General features: G+C 38.6%; 1 protein-coding gene across 22 annotated transcripts in view; it reads right to left on the bottom strand.

The window, feature by feature from the left end:
• The window catches only part of LOC136827939 (TOX high mobility group box family member 2-like), a 1122506-nt gene that overhangs the window by 96350 nt on the left and 1003656 nt on the right, over window positions 1–22500 (bottom strand). The window contains exon 1 of one of the 22 annotated variants that reach the window (XM_067085470.1): window positions 6922–6968. The exons of the other annotated variants lie outside the window; for them this stretch is intronic. Within the exon in view, the coding sequence (XP_066941571.1) occupies window positions 6922–6960 (39 nt within the window). The 5' untranslated portion in view covers window positions 6961–6968. Of the gene's footprint in view, window positions 1–6921; window positions 6969–22500 lie in introns of those variants that run through there. 22 annotated transcript variants of the gene reach the window in all.

Genomic DNA, 22500 nt, shown 5'->3' on the forward strand with positions numbered 1-22500 from the left:
ACATTCATCACTTTCCATATCTTTGTGAATCTATATATATATAAATTATATATATATATATATATATATATATATATAAATTATATATATATATATATATATATATATAAATATATATATATATATATATATATATATATATATATATATATATATATATATATATATATATATATATATATAGGCTGTATATATTACACACAAATAATACATGACAGGGCTAAGGCTGAAATTTCAGCTGAAGTAAGCTGTATAATCTGCAGATTCTAAAAGATTTCGTGAAGAGAAATCTTTCGATCCGACATATATATATATATATATATATATATATATATATATATATATATATATATAATATACATATATATAAATATACTGTATATATACACACATATATATTATATATAATATATATATATATATATGTATGCAAGCCTTTCTTATACTCATAAATATAAAGCCATAAACATCAATTAGTATAAAATTTACTATACCTCAGGAGTAACTAACTCACAAGGAGCTATAATCTACATACACACACATTATACATATATATAGTAAATTTTATACTAATTTTATATAAGATTTAATTTCAGGGAGTACTAGTCAAGGAACTATACTCTACATACACACACATTATTAACTGTAAATTTGGTATTTGAGTAGATTAAGTATGTGTGTATATATATTTTTATATATATATATATATATATATATATATATATATATATATATATATATATATATATATATATATATATATATATATACACACACACACACACACACACACACGCATACTCTCATTACCCTCAGTTAAGAGCCGTAGCAGTCGACTAGTAAGCAAGTACTTAAATCTACATAAATTAACAAAGGAACGACACATTTGACCGAACGAACATAGACCGTTCTCTAATCGATAAGAAATCGGACGGAAATCCTCTCGCTTTCAGGGGCGAAAGTGTTAGTCTCAGCTAAACGAAGGCCCGAGAACAAAACGGAGACTTGACTACGAAAAATCTAACTGCAGGACCTAACGATACGAAATCCTGTTTCAAGCAACTAAGACTTTGGAGGCGTGACGCACAACTTGGGCGACGTAGGAAATATGTAAACCCATTAACTCAAAAGTAAAGCAACGAAGAAAAAAGGAGGAAAAACGAGAATCTAAAGAGCCTAGAGGCTGTTATAAAATATTTTATATAGGCCTTAAACTCCAAGGAGAAAAGCCAAGCAATAACATTATGGGCGGGGCTGAGAGTAATATACGAGCCTATATGAAGCCATAAACTCCATCGTACTGATACAATATTTTTTCCCCAGACCCTCTTTTCGCCGCCATTACTTCTCTTTCTCTTCGCATGGCAGCGAGAGAGAGAGAGAGAGAGAGAGAGAGAGAGAGAGAGAGAGAGAGAGAGAGAGAGATGAAAAAGTAACTTGAGGAACATTACAAAAAAACCTCGCATTCCTAATTTATGACGACTACATGGTGACGTAAAGGAAAGTCCTTCATTGGGCGAAAAATATACCATTTTGAGTTTACAATACTTACAAACTGCAAAAAACAGGCAGAGAGAGAGAGAGAGAGAGAGAGAGAGAGAGAGAGAGAGAGAGAGAGAGAGAGAGAGCTCCCTCATTAATTTAAAGATAAAAAAGTGAGGTCGTGCTAAAATACTACAAAAAGTGCAAATTATGTTAATGACGGTTTCATGAATAAAGCGCTGCTATTGAAAATTTAAAAATTCAAATCCATAATGCAAGAGTATGAATACGAGTTTACGCGCATCCACTACACTTCTCTTTATATATAACATCCGATGCCGTAACACCCCTCAGCCTTCTTCCCCCCCCTCCCCCCCAAACCCTGCAAACTACCCCCACCGACATTCCTGCGAGGCCCAATCCTTATGCAGCCAATATTCAGCGACACTGCGAAAAGAGATAAATAAAAAGGATGCCAGAATAAGTTCAAGGGCATTAAAAGGATATTGCTTTTAGGTTCTTTACAGCCCTATCACCCATTTCCCCCCACCTCCTAAAATCTTAGGGGGTGATGGGATATTAAAACGATTCAAATGCCGAATTAAAGGGTGGCCGATTTTCATCAACGAGGCTTTTCATGATTTTTTGATGCGTTAGGGACTCGTGTATTTTCACATACACTGAATTTACGACCTGCGTCTGCTGAGAGCAAATAGTTTTTATTATATTAGATTTTACGTGTACTCAGTCATCACATAATGGCACATAGGCTACATGAAGTGGAATGTAGCAATTAACTTGTAAGGCTTTTCCATATCTTGCGCATCTCAAACTTCAGTGGATGATTTAAATTATGATACTCAAAAACGAAAACAATATAGGAGCTACATACACGAAAATAAAAACAATCCCAGTACACTTTCAGAGAGAGAGAGAGAGAGAGAGAGAGAGAGAGAGAGAGAGAGAGAGAGAGAGAGAGAGAGAAATATTCCTTCTCTTTGCTTCCCTTCCACCTAAACCTGTCCGACTTCAAGAATTCTCTCACAATGCTACAGACGAGGGGAATTGTTTCTCTCGTAACTCATACCAAAAAGATAATTTTCAGTTTTATGAATTGGCTGATATTTTGTGGTCACGGATTGGAAACATTCAAATATCATAATAAATACAGACAAAATTAACGATTTGAACATACCCAGCTACAGAAACAAATATTTTGGCTAGTGACATCATAAATAAAAAGTTTGGAAGTCGTTCCAACCACAGACGATCGAACAATGTTCATTACCAGAGTATCCTAAAATGAAGGCATCTCTCTCATTACAGCTGAGCACGTAACTTAGCATGGAAGAACAGAATACATTCTCGAATCAGAAGTTGCAAAAAAAAAAAAAAAAAAAAAAATTGCGCGCTGCGCACTGGTGTACTTGCTAAAGCCGTTTACGCCTTCGAATTCACGGATGCAATTCCTAAAAAATAACTACGAACATAATCGAATAATACGATATTACATTCCCTCCCGAATGCCCAAACTCAAATGGAGTTTTCCACTTTAATTCCTTTAATTTTCGTTCACGTTCATATCTGACGGACCTTAAAGCAAAATACAATAGAATTTGCAAAATAATCTTTTCATCCTCCACTGCATTTTCTTCCCGGCAGATCCTTTCTCTCCTCTTCGTGTTGATGGAGGAATGAAATCCTTTATCAGTTTCTCTATTCTCTCTTACTCCCGCCTTTCCAATGGCCACAACAACAAACCGATTTTCTGCGTCCTTCGCTAAACTTTCTTATTCACGACGTAAGAGGGAAAAACAATCTACGGGAGATTTTAATACACATTCCTTTAACCTATATACGACACTTTTTCCAGCCATCCAGGTCACTCTCCTCTTGCGCCTGGCAGCGTTTCCTACACCCAAAGAAAGGCTTAAATGAAGAGGAAAGGATTACCAAATCTAACCTCACCTCCGCCCCCGCCCACACCAACTCCCTCCAACGTCTCCCACCAACAACCTTTCTTCTACAACCTCAAACCCCTTCCTACAATTTCCTTGAAGGGTCTGAGTTCAACGCACATTACTGTTAATCACAGTTTTCACCCCAATTCCTAAATCAAAAACTTCTAAAAATTAAGGACAAGAACTCCAACATTCACTCACAATGATGTCTAAATGTGAGCTCATATATACTAGGTACACACTACATACATGGTGATGGGTAGAAAACAATCTGGAATTTTTTAGAAGTATATTCTACTTTAAAACGTTAATTTTCTAAAAATTTAGGAATCAACATTAATTTTCAATAACGACCCAAATATGCTTTTGGGTGTCGATCTCCTATTCCCCAGTGGGTCAAGTAAGCTACACCATAAAATTTCTCAGGATTAAGGTTTCTGTGCATATAACTTAAATAGTATGTGAGATTTCCTTCCTCACATTTTTCACAAAAACCTTTTGATTTGTACGCTAACCGCACACAAGAAAAGCCTACTATCAACGATTTTATTTTTCTAGCTACAAACAGCGGACGATCTACCTATGCTCATGGCGGGTCCCCACCGAAAAGAAAAGATAATCATCAGAGAAGTCGAATAACTCTGAGAAGCAAGCCAGGCGCACACGATCAAGACATTAAGGATGCTAAAGACGAAATCATTGATGCGCAATGACCCATTAGCGTCACATAAACCCAGGTCTTTACAACAGACACTGGCTTGAACGTTAACATGAAATGCTCTTCTATTATCTTGTAAGACCATTATGGCTAAAGTTACTTCAAAAATAACTTCCATTTACACTAACTTCTTGACGTCTAATATGAAAAGGAATGAGCACTGAAGTTTGCTGACAGCTTCTCAGAACTTACACCTTAGGCCTAAAGATGAGGCCTAGAAAGAACGATTCGGAACACAAAGCCATTCTCCCTCTCTCTCTCTCCACACACTTCTGAATTATGCATCCCGCAAACCACGAAGTATTTCAAGAATAAGTGTCAGTTATAAAATAGTTTTTGAAACGTAATCGCAACATGAATGTTTCAAACTCTTAAATAGAAAGATGGTTTGATAGCTTAAATACAAATACCGACTGCAACATTTGCTAACGAAGGATTAGAAACGATTTTACATGTATATGTGTATATGTATATATATAAATGTATATATATGTGTGTTCATATACACACATTGTATGCAAGTATTCATACGTTCGTGTATTCACTAAGAATCTTGGTTTAGGGGTTAAGAATGTTGTACCTAATAATTTTAGTGCCGTTATCTCTGTAGACTTATCTTAAAAAATGTTTATGAAGGAATGAAGGGGAATGAGGCATTAAATTCAATTGAAAGGGCTCCAAAAGCGACTCTGTGAGCAAGGGTGTATCACCAGAAAGATTTTCTTCCTCGAAAGTGCTCCATTTAGTGGCTTTTCCAGAAGAACACGGAGGTTGGAGCCTCTCGAGCAAACTCCTTTCGAAGAACAATCCTTTCTCTCCCACCCCTCCTCCACCCCCTCCGAAAAGATCTCCCTGTCCCTGTATCTCTTTCCTGACCAATTTCAGATCACCTGGCATCCTCCTTCCCCAGCCCCTCAATCCCCAGGACCCCTTCAGAAGCATTTTCCTTACCCGAAGACTCAAAAATTCAACACTAATTCCCCAGATAGACACTCGAACAGAAACAGTAATTTTACTGCTTTCTGATAAAAAGGCGAACAATTAAGGACTTCATTACAGGACAATGGAGACCCAAACAAAAATACTCACAAGAACAATACAGTTTTTTCATAGCAGAGACAAAAGGCCCTGCAGACGGCAATGGGATTCTTTTTGTTGGACTTGAAAGGAATATGTACGGACGAGCCAGCACATTACAAAGCGGGAGGGTGGGAGGGAAGGGGGAGGGGGCCGGGGAGAGATAAAGGAGGGAGAAGACCAGGAGAGAGGGGAGACAGAAGAGGGAGAAGGAGATGAGGTAAAAGGGGAAAGGTAAGAAATGGGAGAAGAGACAGAGAGTGGGGGAAGTAAAGAGAAAGAAAGGAGGTAAAACAGGTTGGAAAGGTACAGGAAAGGAGCAGAGGAAGGGAGGGCTACAGTGAAAGAAGTACAGCGCTTTTTCACCGTGACTGGTGGGGAAGAGGTTCTGGAATGGGTTGAAGGAATAGTTTCTCTTTTTTTCGAAGCGCAGTTCTAAGGATACATTCTGTTTCCTTTCTCTATATTATTTTTAATTAATAAAGAGAAGAGGGATTCGGTCTGATAAGAACACATACATGTAACTTTCTGGTGTGAGAACGTTCGGATTCTTATTTCAAGATTAATGTTCACTCCTCCTTACACTGTGATTATGTAAACACAATTCCGAAAATAATATAGTTTTATTCTCAACGCAAATAGCGTTGGAGCGCGAGCTTTCAGCACAGCAATAATCCAATTACTAATACTTCTCTTATTTCTACATCGCCGAGATTAATATTACCCTACTTATTCACGAAGGCGACCTTCTAATGAGCCGCCTGAATCATATAATTACGTTCTGTTCTACTGAAACTAAACGAATCTGAATGAAATGGTAGCTTACGAAAATTAGGATAACGTCGAGGACAGTAGAGTGCTTTACAACTCGAAATAATAAAAGTGCAATAAGGCAAGGTTCTAGCACTTTACCGGTCCATTCATGAACACGTACTGAAATCGATAAATTCAACTCACGAAGTTGGTTGGGCAGGCGCGCGCCCACGCGCTAGCACACACCTATACAAAAAGCTGAAATCACGTTAAACATAGGACTCATTAGGAGTAGCAGCCAAACAGAATGGCCTCGTCACTACACAAAATGAAGGGGTTTAAAATACGATGCTAAAATAAGGGCGAAACTACAAATACATTTACAACACTGAAGATCTGAATGAATGAATCACAAAACGGGAGGTGGGGGGGGCATGAATTAACATTAATTAATACTATTCTTCATTATCTGTATCATGAGCCTAGTTTTTAGACGACAGACTACGATGGAAAGGCTTGATTCTTCGTCTTTACTCTGAAGATGATCTCTTTAATTTCTCTTCAAATGGACCTCATTGATGACTTGTATTAATCTAATTTCATGTCAATCCACAAAGGGTAGCGGATTCAAGATAGACTGAAATCAAGGTTTTATAAGTAGGAATAGCTACTGATGTCAATCTTAGAAGGGCTTCACAGTTTACCAGAGACAAAGGACACTTCAAATAGAATGTACAGATAGGGGCCAAGCCATCCATGGTAAAATGAAAGGCCTCGTAAGGACAACTGATACTAATACGAATCAAGTTGAAAACTTCTCGCGTTTCCACCCATCTAGCCACTTAAACAAATATTCCCGAGAAATACAACTTAATTCGATCAAATAGCTTCACTCAACAGATTGTGAAATTAATTTTAAGAGTAACGTACGTCTAAGCGATGGGACGATGCTGGACAATGGGTCATCATTCACGTACCTGAAATGAAATGAGGAAACTATTAGCGGTTTATTGGAATGTCACAGGAAATTCGCAAGTTACAAAAACATAAACAATAAATTCTTCAGTCAGGCCAAATTCAAATAATGGAATTGAGAAAACATTTTGCAATACACACACTGGCATAACACACAAACAGTTTACAGGCGCAGCATAATATCTCATCCCACTTAACTAAACACAAATAGGAGAGAGTTTACCAAAAGAATTACACCTTGTGCATAGCTGAAGGCTAGGTAAAACAAATTTTGTATTTCTTAATCTAATCTCACGTATTTTGCAGTGCTTTCATCAGGAGCCAGGTAATCCATTACCAAAAGAGCAAGACAAGGTCATAAGCCACACACGGAATGAGCAGTTTTTCATCCCCTTCAAAAAATATGAAAGCTGCCTGTGATGGTGGAGGCTTTAGCGCCAAAACGTCTACCAACGATATTCACACGGGGGTAAGCAATGTATACAAGTTTATGAGCGCTGGAAATCTAATATCATATAACAAACAATAAAAATAATGATCTCATAATGGAAAAATGATTTAAGTAGTTCAAGACATGCAACAGCTATAAACATAAGAGGGGAGGCGGCCATATATTCACCACCGGAAACTTTTCATAGCATCTATTCGTCGACACCCCCTTCTATCTCCCAGATATCATCACCCTTCACTCCCAACCACACGCCTCTCCCAGTCAACCAGCCCTCGCCCCACTACCCCACCCAGCCTGACACCCAACCACACACAATTTAGGCGCCGCCAACCCAAATTTCTTCCCGAAGGAAGGAATTTTATAACGAGAAAAAAGCTTAAAGTGGAAGCCCAGTGGACCGGTGAATGGGAATTTGTAATTGAATAGGCACAAAAATGGAAACATGTCTCCTGGAAGACGAGGTTTCCGGATGACTCTCCTGTATAATGGGGCACCGCCCCTTTTACCCATCCCAATACCACCCCCGCCCAACTAACCATGACACACCACCCATGCCACTTCTACCATTACTATTACTACTATGACTTCGACAACAGCCGCCATTGTTAATTTGACGAAACCGAAACAATGGGGGATAGAGATAAATCTGGAAAAACACGCACTCATTTTTATACAAGGTGTAAATAAAAATAGCACATTTCACAAAATACTTACACACATGCATACACATTCTATATATATATACATATATACACACACAATACATAAAAAAATACTTATTTACTATATTTTGTAGGCATTCACCTTAAAAAAAATTTTTCTAAAATTGGTAAGAGAGAGAGAGAGAGAGAGAGAGAGAGAGAGAGAGAGAGAGAGAGAGAGTCCCCAGTGGAAGTAGTTAATAAACATGGTTAAAAAGAACTTGAAGTAGTTTCGGGTTCCATTATAATATCTCGAGCGAAAGTAGTGGCGACGAAGCAAGAATACTGAAAATGATCGAATGGTGCGCGAACTTCAAGAATGTGGAATTACAATTCACACATACATATACATACACGCACAGACACTATATATATATATATATGTGTGTGTGTGTGTGTGTGTACGTATGATATATATTTGTATGTATGCAAAATAAGGACAGACTATTGTCTCAAAACACATTTTGCGAGTCACATGGAGATAACATGGAAACAGTTGTCTTAGACTCGAGGAGACACCTTAAAAAAAACACACGTGTTGTTGTATCACTTTCCCTAAATTATTCCGAGAGAGAGAGAGAGAGAGAGAGAGAGAGAGAGAGAGAGAGAGAGAGAGAGAGAGAGAGAGAGAGAGAGAGAGAGCTGTTCGTCACCCCTCGTAGTTATTGCAAAACACTTACAAATAGTAACCTTTTCATGCCTGTTGGCCGTTAATTTCATCATAAGCCAATCGACAGTGGAACATGGCTACGTAACATGGAGGGTCTAGTGGGTATCACTACTTACCGCACGAGCTCTTCTAAAGAAGAGATGACCAGCCTTGCAAAAAGCAAGGCTACTGACCTCGCACAATACAGACAAACATGACACACACAAACAGAAGAAAACAGTGAAAGCAAACAGTGTGGAAAAATGTGATAAGATAAACTGCATAGATTAAGAAATCCAAGAACACATCGGATATAGTGAAAAACGGGCTGATGCCATGAATATTCTAGTTGTGTTTACGGACAAGAACAAAACCGGCAGGCAAAAGAATAAAAACAAACAAGAAGGGAAAAAGCTAATTCTTGCGAAGCAATCTAGAGATAACATCAAATAACGAGTTTTGCATCGCATTAATTTCGTCCTCCGAATGAAAGGTAAAAGATAAAGAGACAAAAGTACGTGATAGCGCGGCAGCTCCACAAGATTCTGTCCAACACCAGATAACAGACCGATAATCAACGTTCAAAGGAAAACAGATATTACACTGCAATAAAGTGCAAGAAACTGAGGTTAAACAATACTACAACAGAGACCGAAACCAGACACAATGATATGTAGGTCAAACCAAACAAAATAACCAACAGACAGAAGTATCACCGGGCCATAAACAAAAGCGATCAAAAAGCATGGAGAGGCCCATAGCACAGCATGCCAGAGCAAACTGAACAAGTACCTTACACAAAAACAAAGGATGCTCCCGGGGACGAAAATAACAAAGTACCAGAAAGAAATGTTGGGAGGAGATGCTAAAGGAGTACGCGGAGAAGAGAAAGGGGAGGGAGGGAGGAGGAGGGAGGAAAGAGGAGTAGAGTAGCAGTTAACTAATTGTCAACACGCTCATTAACGCTCAGCTAATTAATAGTCAAGAAGGGACGTTGGAAGACTGCCGGGGTCGAGAAACCTGCGAGGGGAAACTGAGTTAAGAATGTAGTAGAAACATTGCCAAGACGCAGTCGAGGTGGAAAATTTGCGGTTAATTGGTTAATGAAGAGGTGAGGCGGGGAAGAGGCGGCCTGGGAAGGGGAGACCCTTTGATATGGAGGAATAATTCACAGGGTTACTTACTCTGGGAAATTCCTATCCGCATGCCTAAAAAAAAGGTGTGACCTAATAATATGAGTTTTCTGGACAGATCATAAAGTAAAAAAAAAAAAAACTAAAAATATTTTATTCAATGCAGTTAAAAACTAACAACCTAATTAGCTAGTCACAGAGGATTAAGAAGTTGATAACACTCAGCGGTTCAGCTTACAATGCGTTGGCAACCGGGTCCCTTCACACAAACACACATACCGTATAGGAGTGCGCGTATGAGAGAGAGAGAGAGAGAGAGAGAGAGAGAGAGAGAGAGAGAGAGAGAGAGAGAGAGAGATTACCTTCACCTAATCTAGAGCTCAACCAGCTAAAAGTACACTAACCGCTGGCAATTAGCAGGGTCTCAAGCTCTTCCATGCATCTGAATGCTCATCCTGAAGGCGCCGTTCTCAATGTAAATCTGCCTAATAAACCCTCTTGGCCTAATAAACCAACAAAGGGAAGGGTGTGGGTACCGAATGCTAAACAGCATGGAAGGGGAGGCTAGTGAAGATATCCATATAACAGCTGGTACCGCACGGCACACATGCTTTGCCGTGCATATGACGTGCAAACTCCTTGAATCAAGAAAGTTTCCATAAGCAGTAGCAAAAGGTATTATGGAAGGGATCCCGTTCGTTCTCTCTCTCTCTCTCTCTCTCTCTCTCTCTCTAAGTTCCTCATTGGATGGGTCGATATCGTACTCGGCTAGCACTCTCCTAAGCCTGCGTTCGATTCTCCGGCCGGCCAGTGAAGAATTAGAGGAATTTATTTCTGGTGATGGAAATTCATTTCTCGGTATAATGTGGTTCGGATTCCACAATAAATTGTAGGTAACCAACTGGTTCTTAGCCACGATAAGTAACCAAGCTGTTTCTTAGCTCAGTGGTCGTAAAATAAGTCGTCTTTAACGTGCATTTTTCCCTAATCCTTCTTTTGAAGGCCAGCCTCTAGGAGAGCTGTTAATCTTTCTCCCAGCAGCAGCGAGGAGAACTCAGTGTTGTCTGTCTGTTATGTTTTTAAACTGATGTGTGTATTAATATACTATTCTCCCTCTCTAGCAAAGTGTCACCTCTCTGACCGGTCGGCTGCGAGGATTCTCATGTATAATTGCTTCTACCAATCATATACATATAATTAATATATATATATATATATATATATATATATATATATATATATATATATATATATATATATATATATATATATATATATGTATGTATGTATGTATGTATAACTGAATCACGAAAATATGGAATATGATGAATATACGAAAATAAAGATATATAAATAAAGATAAAATCCAAGGAAATGGAAACACTGGAGTGCTGCGTCGAAAGACCTCGCAACACTCCAGTGTTTCCGTTTCTTCGTGGATTTTATCTTTATATTTATATATATATATATATATATATATATATATATATATATATATATATATATATATAATGTAATAGACACACACATATACACAATGTATAATTAAATCAAGAAAATATGGAACGTGATGAATATACTGTATAAAGACAAATTCCACGAAGGAAAGAGAAACAATTTTATAATAATATATATATATATATATATATATATATATATATATATATATATATATATATATATATATATATATATATATATATATATAAACAATACTCCCATTTCTCTATGAAAGGAATTGGCACATGAGCTGTAGGGGTACGGATTCCTGGTTTCCTAAAAAGTCTTAGGGCACGAGGTATTAGCTAAGCCTGACGCTTTCCTGGACCCCGGCATGTGTTGATACCCAATTACTGATGGAGGAAATAGTGATAACAACTTTATTCCTCCTTTCAGCCAGTATTTGCATGTATTCTGAAATGTGGCAGCTAACCCAAAGACTGTCCTAACCCTGACCGCTATTCACTGCATTAGCATAACTCCATGTTACGATAACTGAGGTACAATTAGCGATCTCACCATACCTACCATTCACATCTAGTTCTGTGACATGGCAATATTACCTTCGTTTTAACACCATTTAATGCAGTTCCCCTAAAGTATTCCCCTCAGCTTTCACGGAGTTGTGTAAGGAGTCTAAAGCTATCCCTTTAAGTGATATTTACTCCGATTTTATCCTAGGGGACTTTTCGCATAGAAGACTTGCATGCATCATTTTTTAAAATTTTACTGTGAAACTCGCTTTGGTCTTCCGATGTGCAATTCTGAAGGCATTTGCAAAAAAAAATGTATTATTTATTAATATTTCGAGTGTTCGAGAGAACGAGCTTTCAATATACAGCACAAGGTAAATGCGCACACTGACACACAAGGAAGGAAAATGATGCGACAAGCACCTTTCAATCTACATACCGTATAAAAATCAAAGGAAAATTCTGAGAAATCCGAAAAAGGCGACGTGAAGTTTTCAAAAGTGCAATCAACACGCGATTTCATGAGTGGTAATTTGCAGCTGAAGAAAATGCGCCGGGCGAGGGGCCTCTTAGAAAGCCGAGGAATTGACTCGAAGCAAAGTCATCATTCTTAAGCTGATAGCTATGACATTTTCATGTAGATAACGAAGACATTTCACTTTCTAAACAGAACTATCTCGGCCTCACTCGCTCTCGACTTGCATCAACAATAAATAAGACTGTACAATTTAGGAAGGCAGGGACGTTCAACCGACAAAACCCAACACGAATGAACACAGAGATATTCAGAGAATACCTCCAATTATCTCAAAGGTAAGAAAGTCAAAACACCAATAAATACGAAATCGAGATAAATGGCGCTCCAATCACTCTTTACGACGCTGCACAGACGGACGAGATTTTCAATCAGAATATGAAATGGTAATTTGGAATTATTTCAAGACAATAAATGCCTCTTTCCTCACTCCATGGTATGACCCGGGTCACGTTTTTAAGCTTTACGGAGAAGACTTGAGTACCTCTTATGCAAATGAGAGAGAGAGAGAGAGAGAGAGAGAGAGAGAGAGAGAGAGAGAGAGAGAGAGATTTCACCCTTCTAAGCCTCGAGACAACACTCGCTCATTCCCACAGCTTTGCTCGATAGGCATAACTGAAGGCTCGTAGCTTTAATTCATCGTGTTTATAAAATGGTCCAATAACGAGTCAATATGGTGACTGACGAATATCGCTGATGATGAAGTAAGCCACAAAATCTCCAAGAATATCATAATAAGTATTTAAAATTTATCTTAGTCTCAATGAAAGGCTGTCTTTCACATTCGTTAAGAATTATCACACAAAGTCTGTCATTTTACTTATCTTTTTTTAATGAGTAAACAAATACATAATGACTTCAGAATTCAAGATTACAAATACATAATGCAAATACAAATCACCGTATAAAAGTAAAGAAAAACGCACTAGAAATTCCTTGATCATTAAAGAAAAATCCTATTATACTCAAGAAAAGAGGATGGGAGGAAAAGAGTAAAAGAGAAAGCTAATTTACAATAGAGTAAAGAGACCCTTGCCGAGACTCGAGCCTTATTGGCAAGCAGCTATCTCGTCATTCATAAAGGCTGCAACAACATCAACATCACCATGAACGACAACAACACCACCATCTACATGATGCCTTTTACTCCCGACGACCTTCCCCCCAAAACCTAACCCTACCCCTCATCCCCTGACCCCTGCCTTTCCCGCGACGTCCCTCTTCCCCTCTTCGTCGTCTTGTCCCACTCATTACACTATCATGTCTCCCAAGCCAACCTCCTCCTTTCCTCCTACACAAAATATCAACACCATTCTCTCCCCCTCGCCACTCCATTCCCCTCTCCCTTTCTCTAACCTTCCTCTCATATCCTTTTCCCTAAACACCCTCCCCCCGTCCCTCCCCTCATTCATATACATACACACAAAACACACACACACAGTCAGTGAGAAACTTCCCTTAAAAATCGCCAGGTCCCGCCCCAAAACAATTCAGTAACGTTGCCGCCTTTTTCCCCTCGTTAAACGTTTTACTCCCTACCCTCCCAGCCTCCACCTCTACCCTCTAATACCCCTCACCCTACTCCTCCTCCTCTCTTCCTTCTCTTCTTCTTCCTCCTCCTCCTCCTCCCAGAGCCTTCAAAACTCCCCTAGCGCTAATCTTATGACAACTTACGTCTTAATTACTAATTAACTCAAGTGACTAATTAACAAGAACAGACGCCTAAAACCGGCAACAAGTGGTGTCGGGGAAGCCTCGATGGAATACTAAACCTTGAGGAATAAAGACAGAAGGGCGATTCTCTCTTGGCCTTAGCCAAGCCGTCTGGAGGATGGAACTGGGGGAGGGGTGGGAGGGAGGGGAGGCTTGAAGCAAACTGCACAGGAGTAAAGGTCTAATTAATTACTGGCATTAAGGCGACTTTACCTTACACAAACTGTGGGAAATCAGCTTCTCCAAAGGAGACGCCAGAAGAGAATTTCAAGAGTTGCAATGTACTTCTTTCCTCCTCCTCCTCCTCCTCCTCCACATGGGGCGGGGGTGGGGGGGTGGCAGGGGAGAGACATTAAAGAAGCTGTTTGAACGGGGACGTCTTAAGAGCCTTCAAAAAGAAAAATGGACCAGCGGCTAAACACCAACAACTCAGCGGAGAGCAAACAATAAAAGGGACAGCAAGACGACAGGAGGTCAGTACGGGAGGTATTAGAGACTTTGAAGTCATGAAAAATTACCAGCAAGCATTTATATGTGTTGACCATCATAATGCACAACTTTCAGGTTGGAGATTTCTTAATAAAAAATCTTATTACCAGCAATAACTAATAATAATCATATCAGTTCAAAAATTTGCGAAAGCACAGTCAGGTCAAGACTAGCGCGAGCTCACTAAACAATCAACTTTTACCAAATCTTCCAAATAAGCTGAGACATTACTTGTAAAGGTAAGTATTAACGTGATGTAATTTATATTGAAATGCGCAAAGCATAGGAAAATACCTGTGAAAGCGTACACAGTTAAATTGAACTAACAACAAAACCCTGAGTTTTAGGCTCTTGAGAGAGAGAGAGAGAGAGAGAGAGAGAGAGAGAGAGAGAGAGAGAGAGAGAGAGAGAGAGAGAGAGAGAGAGAGAGAGAGTACATCCAATAATTTTTGGCTACTAATAAAGGGAGATTCATTCGCAAACTACTTCTCAATTAAAAAGGTCTTTACAATAAAGGGACCATTTTCCGCAAACTCACTGTGATTCGAAAAACGACAATATTCACTTGACTTTAAGAATAAGGCAAACCAAGAAGAGTTCCAGTATTTTGTATCGGTGTGTGTGTGTGTGCGCGTGTGCGTGTGCGAATAAAAGGCAACAACCGAACATATTTAAAAACGCCTAATCCCAGTAAGGTGTGCTTCCTCCCCCTCCCCCTCCATCCAGGCTCCCAACGCCCCGATCCCCACCCACCAAATCTTCATTTTTTTAAGAGGCATTCAATATTTATGTCTTTTCAGAAGCGGGTTACCACCGCACATAAATCTTCATTACATATTTGAATACTGCAAATATATATGATACTACCGAATGAGAAGCAGCCAAATTGCTTTTTTTTTTTTCTTATATTTATCTGGCTACGATTACTTTCATTTTTCTTGTCACTGGAATGGATGTACTTCATCATTTTTCTGCTCATTTTTAGAAGTGGGTTCAGAGAGTACGTGAAAATTGGGAAAGTCATAAATCCCATATTTAAGAGCATTTAATTACAGTATTCACACTTGACCTAATAAGAAGAATAAAAGGGATGTAAATGAAATGTCTTCAATATTTGTTGGGACAAAAAAATAAAAATACTTTTATGAAAAACGTTCTATCAAGGCCTGTTTACCATATCAAACGCCCATCCACTTTTACTACGTTAGGATATCAAAGGAACATCTTTTCATATTGCCATTTTTGTCTTGGCCCTTACATCCTACTGTATAAATTTCATTACGGCCACATTTCGGTCCCAAATGTTTTCATATCCTTCGTATACCCACTGGACTTGGACACTGCGCATCCTTCACTAGAAGTCTGCATGCTCTTGAACTATCAATGCACTTTAATACATAATCTGTATTGCACTGTTTGGAACTTTTCAAAGAACACACACATACACACTATACATACATATATATACATATGTATATATATATACATATGTATATATTATATACATATAATATATATATATATATATAATATATATATATATATATATATATATATATATATATATATAGAGAGAGAGAGAGAGAGAGAGAGAGAGAAAAAAAATTTTACTAGATATATAAACTATTATCAGCCACAATGACAATAACTTTCCAAGAAATTAAAACATATATATATATATATATATATATATATATATATATATATATATATATATATATATATATATATATATATATATACATACATACATATATATATACATATACTGTATATATATAAAGAATTTCACCATCAACTGACTTCTGCCATTAATCAATGCGAACGAAGCGTCACCACCATCACCACCATCATCGTCATCATCATCATCATCATTATCATTAGCTAATCCCGGGCAAGTTGCTGCTGCTGCCCCTACGGAAGCAGCCTTTAATCAACACTCAAGTCGAGCGGAAAGTGGAAAGACCAAATATTTGCTCCAATACTTTAACTAATGGCTACGCCGGGATTCTGAGATCAGCCTCCAGGTGACAAATCCGCCCTCAACTTCCAGGGACCTGGGCTCTAGGCGGGAGGTTGGGGGGTTTGAGAGGGAGGGAGGGAGAGAGAGAGAGAGACAGGTAAAATGCAGATGGATAACAAGATGAAGACGACGACATTGGGCGTTTTGCTGTGTAAAATATCTACGTTTTGCAAAGGAAGTTGAGCCTTTTACTTTATGTTCCTTCAGAAAAAGTATATTGGGAGGCCATACCTTAAATGATAACAGATACCAAGCTCTTGCTTCCTTCTTTTCTTTTAATTTTGTAGCAAGGTCGCCGCAATGTGATTCGTCTAACTATATTCGCTTTCCCAATGCGGAATTTTGCCATTTTGTACTTTCCTTTAACTCACGAATCATTCATTCAGCTTACCCCCAACTCTGATAGCAATGCGACGCTGTCATAACCGAAGAAGAGCCAGCCGTCAACACACTTTTGAATTGATAAGGTTCGAAATGCTAAGCTATGACACCTCGCATTCTTCCGCGCGAAAAACGTCTAAATATATTGTTCTGAAAAGCGGGAAATCAGCTGCAAACCGCAGGCCAATAGACATCCTCACACGCCGCGCACTGAGAAACGAAAAACGTTTTAGGTACCTAATACTGGGAAAACTACCAACGCAATTTTTACTAAATCGTTAGAAGATCAAGGTTGCAGTGTGATAAATATGAGAAATGTATTACAAGTTTCATCACCACACCATCCACGAGCTGGATCTTGCGTGGGGCTCAGGGATCTAAGCCCTCCGGGACAGCAACCGAACTCGCTAAGGGGCGATACGCTCAGTTTTTTTATTTCGGATCTGAAGACGATCACCGCCAAATTCAACGAACGCACGAACAAACAAACACACTGACTTCATATAAAAATACTGGGGAATGATCTCCGGTTGATAACACCCAATAGCCATCACTAGCTCATAACACCGCCATGTATATATGCAAAACTCTCCTAGGTTTGCAACTCCTCTTCCTAAAATACATAAGGCATTACGAACTATGAACTACGCATATACGAGTGGGAAAAAAAAGCTTTGGCTAAAATACACGGGAAAGCTTTTTCAGTAAAAATACATGTGCGCGATTGGGTCCCCTCTGGTTTTATCAATTTACATATTATTCACAGTGAATGGAATCTCTAATTGAAAACAACATACACAATATCAAAGCCAAACGGGGCAAAGCACTGCCCGAAATGAAATACAAAAATGACCGAAAAAATGAACACCCATAAAATATGGATAGCGTAACATTGCAGGCAAATTCCATCATGAATTCTCGATGTCACACACGCGCATACACACACACACACACACACACATACACACTATCTTGGCAAACCCATTTATCTATGGAGAATACACAATGAATTATACTTTGCTCTCCACACTTGTTATTCAATATCTTGTACTCAAATGCATACAGCTCAACAATGAGCATATTAATATATTTACCATAGAAACTATAATGCACTCAAATAACCTATGTTTCATATATACATATTATAAATCAAGATATATATATAGCGTTATTATAAATCAAAGACAACTAACAATGCATCTAAACGGAGAGAGAGAGAGAGAGAGAGAGAGAGAGAGAGAGAGAGAGAGAGAGAGAGAGAGGAGAGGAAGGAAGGAAAGAACTCACTCTAAAAGTTAGCCAGTTTTATCCATTTATCTATAAATAAAAGAGGAGAGGAACTTCTAAAACAACTCTCATGGCTGAGCGACAACGCAGTAACTTACGAAAATAACGCAAACTGGCGCATTCCAATAACCATATTTATAGAGTATTTCTATAGAGCCTAAATGAATAATGAAATGTATAAGGAATACATTAGAAGCACCCCACCCCATCTCCCCTGAGCCCCATACAAGAAGTCCCATCTCCCATTTCACATTTACATTGGCTGTACATTGTAATGTACGAAAAAGAAAGAAGGAAAGAAAGAAAAAAAGTGCGTTCCACTTTCCAAAATGAGGAAAATAGAAGATAGAATCAACATAATTCCAGCTTTATTTGACGGCAGTTGCCAGTCCTCCTCGGAGGGAGAGATACAAATGATTCCTTCGCAACCCACTTAAACCATCTTATTTCATCCACTTTTTTTCTTCTCTCTCTCTCTCTCTCTCTATTTCATTCTTTCTCCGGCGCTGCCGGAAGAGGAGAACAAGCTTAGAGCCACGCATTTAACAGATGAATGTCAATCTGCATAATATACGTCTATGATAATAATAAAAGCATATAAGCACTAAGTAGCTGCTACAACTTCCAAAAGAGTAGAGGCAACATACATTGTGAGAGAGAGAGAGAGAGAGAGAGAGAGAGAGAGAGAGAGAGAGAGAGGTGAGAGAGAACGAAAGACACTGCCACCCTCCAAGTTGCCGTCATCCCATAGCGAAGCGAATCATTCTGGGAAATCGCTCAGGATCTGTGAGAAAAATTTCCCGAGAAACTTGGCAGTCCTTCTAAGACGTCGAGACGGAATTTCCATATTGATAATGGATTTCGGTGCGGCTCGATAGCTTAGGAGACGTCAGTATGGAGAAAGAAATGAATTCTCGTAATTCTAGAAAATTCTAAATCTCTCTCTCTCTCTCTCTCTGTCTTGTAGTGTACATACATACATAAACACACACACACACACACACACACACACACACACACACACACACACACACATATATATATATATATATATATATATATATATATATATATATATATATATATATATATATATATATATATAATCTTCACTGTAGCCATTATTATGAGCCTGAAATTTAAGCTTCAGACCCTTCAATTAATAAGAACAGAGCTCTTAAATGAGTATGGGAGGCTGTGTGTGTGTGTGTGTGTGTGTGTGTGTGTGTGTGTGTGTGTGTGTAGGGTAAACATTAGATGAAAGCAGTGAAGGAAGTGATGAAGAAGAAAAATGGGGAGTGATCCTAAAACGGAAAAGTAACAAAGGAAACAGTAAGGGTTGGAGACGAGTTTCATGGAAATAAATAAATTGCCACTAATTAATCGCAGAGAGAGAGAGAGAGAGAGAGAGAGAGAGAGAGAGAGAGAGAGAGAGAGAGAGAGAGAGAGAGAGAGAGAGAGAGAGAGGCTTACAATTAACTTAGAGAGAGAGGGACTAACAATTAGCTTAAACATTCTCAGGTCAAAAGGCTAATGAAGGCATAAAACGAATTATCTTTCAGTGATGCACTTTAAACAAAACCGCAAAAAAAGCTGTTATCGGAACAAACGCGGATAAAAACCGGCAAAACATTGCCAAAACCTTTACTACATTATAACAACAAATACAATAAACTAAACGTACTCGGAAATTCAAAAATTTAACACTACTCAATGCACCATCGCTTTTACACTGCTATAACAATCCTGGCACGACCAGTGTCTGATTATATACTCCAACGTCTAGAGAATACACGAGATTTCTCTAGACCTTGATATGAACAATGTGAGCTTATCAACATGAACAACACGTCAACCTATATATAGACAACAGGTGCTGAATTACGTTTATATACATCCAACTGAAATTTCAAAGTACGATGAGAAATGATGGCAGAACCCTGTCTCAGGTCAGTTATAATCCAGTATAAAGGTACACTTTTATCAGGCAACGAGAAGCATCTACGAATTACCTAGTCAGAACACGCAATGCTGAATCATTAAATTGCAACTACAGCTATATAATACTTCAATGAAAACTCTCCGAATAATCATAAGGTGAGGAAAAAGCTACCTTATGCACACAACACGAGAGAGAGAGAGAGAGAGAGAGAGAGAGAGAGAGAGAGAGAGAGAGAGAGAGAGAGAGAGAGAGAGAGAGAGAATCAATAAGTACACTTCAAATAACGAAAACCTTGAAATGAAAAACACAGGAACAAGCCATCATTCACTGAAATCCTGGGCTCATGAACACAACAGGAAGAACACTCACAGGAAGTGCACAGAAGAATAACAAAGACAGTGTTATCAGGAGCGAGAACAGATCACCCAAGTAGTTAAATAAGGAAGCAAAAATGGATAAGGGAGAAAAATAACGTACGTGATAAGTACGCTGATAAAGAAAGAGAAGGATGAGGAGAGATAAAGGAGTTGATAAAGTAGTGAGAAATACCTTGGGAATCAACAGCTGGGATGTGGGAGGGTTTGAACGAGGTGGGGGGTAGGGGGAGAAATTCATATACTATTTCATGTTTTCATACAAAACGCTCAAGTAGATTGCACTATAGAAAGTTACAATTTAACATCTACCTGATTTAACTTATAAATTTTCCTCGTAAGTTTCAAATATCGCCGCACACTTTCTTTCGTTGATTTCTAAAGAATAGTGATTATACACCTTCCTTAAATGTTCTAGAAATTTTTCACCGCCTAGATTATCTCATTGGACATTACCTTACATCATTACCGAGTTACTTGTTATTCAAATATACACTGCCGATTTTACCATTAGCGCAAAATACTGAAAGCCCCAAATTAACTTGATGTACGAGCATTTTCATAATGGTTCAAACATCTCCTACCAAATGAAAATAATTCCTGAATTAATTCTTTAACAATAATAAAGCAACACCCATTATTGTTTACATATGATTCATTGCGGCCTGACCACAAAATATGAAAACAAATCCATAAACATTCTCGGTCGCACTTCTACAGAACACCCAGCAGAACTTCAGAAAGAAGTGACCAATGACAGAGTCATCAGAGGACAAATAAAGTAAATGCCCCTTGCCCTACTTAACTTAAAACCCCATACATATAGCTTCCATGAAGCAAGCGGTCAATTACAATCCCTGAACAAAGCCGTAAAGCTGGAAGTTATTTCGTTACTTTACGACCACTGCCACCTCAGCCGCAGGCAGAATCCAACACGCGTTCACGACAACGAACTGCAAAGGATTTGTCAGGAATAATGCGGTACAAAAGGGATTCTGCCTTTAGGAAAATTAATGAAGAACAATGCGTCGCTACCATAATTAAAGTAACAAAGTAAATTAATACAGTTATAAAATAAATAAATAACACACACTCCACACAGTCATCCTTCAGAGAATACATGCACGCATACACGTGTGCACTTTAACGCAGTACCTCAAAATATTCATTGGGAGCAAGCTTCGCAATATCTGTAGCAGAGCGTGATCTTTAACGGGTAACCCACGAACCTCCTAACGGTAGCATGATACAAACGAAGAGGAGTCTCATCAGGAAGAAAAAAATGTTCTGCAGGACGGGAGCTACATATACAGAATGGAAATCACAGGGAATTTCATGAAACTCAAACTTGAATAACAACGTAACACGCATTTAACTACTGGTGTCGAAAAACATACAATCCAGCATCCAACACAGGGACCCAAATTTACAAGCGAATATTATTAAAAGTGAATAAGACAGGAAAATATATTACAATTTTCTTTACAAAAGGAGAGAAGGAAAATTGTAAATTCGAAAAAAATGAGAAGTAAGCGTCAGATTCTACATGCCGACGGGACGCACCGCGATGCTTGCTTGAGGCACAGGGAGTTTTCACATGTTACGGGGAAAGAGGGGGGAGGAGGAGTCAAGAGGAGAAAGAGGGAGAGGGGGATATCGGCACGGCGAGTCATAAAATACATGGAGAAGGGGGAGGGGTAGGGAACAGATGGGGGAGCACTCTTCATCTAACCATTACAAGGGGTTCATAGCTATAGTTACTGTTTGTTGTCGAATGGATTGAGGGGGGCAAGGATAAGGGTTATACATTGATGGGGGATTTACGTAGACAATGAAAGAGACCTGGTTGCGGAGTCCCGTGTGTGAGGTTAGCAACAACATCC

The sequence above is a fragment of the Macrobrachium rosenbergii genome, chromosome 42 (genome assembly GCF_040412425.1).
Source record: "Macrobrachium rosenbergii isolate ZJJX-2024 chromosome 42, ASM4041242v1, whole genome shotgun sequence".
NCBI lineage: Eukaryota > Metazoa > Arthropoda > Malacostraca > Decapoda > Palaemonidae > Macrobrachium > Macrobrachium rosenbergii.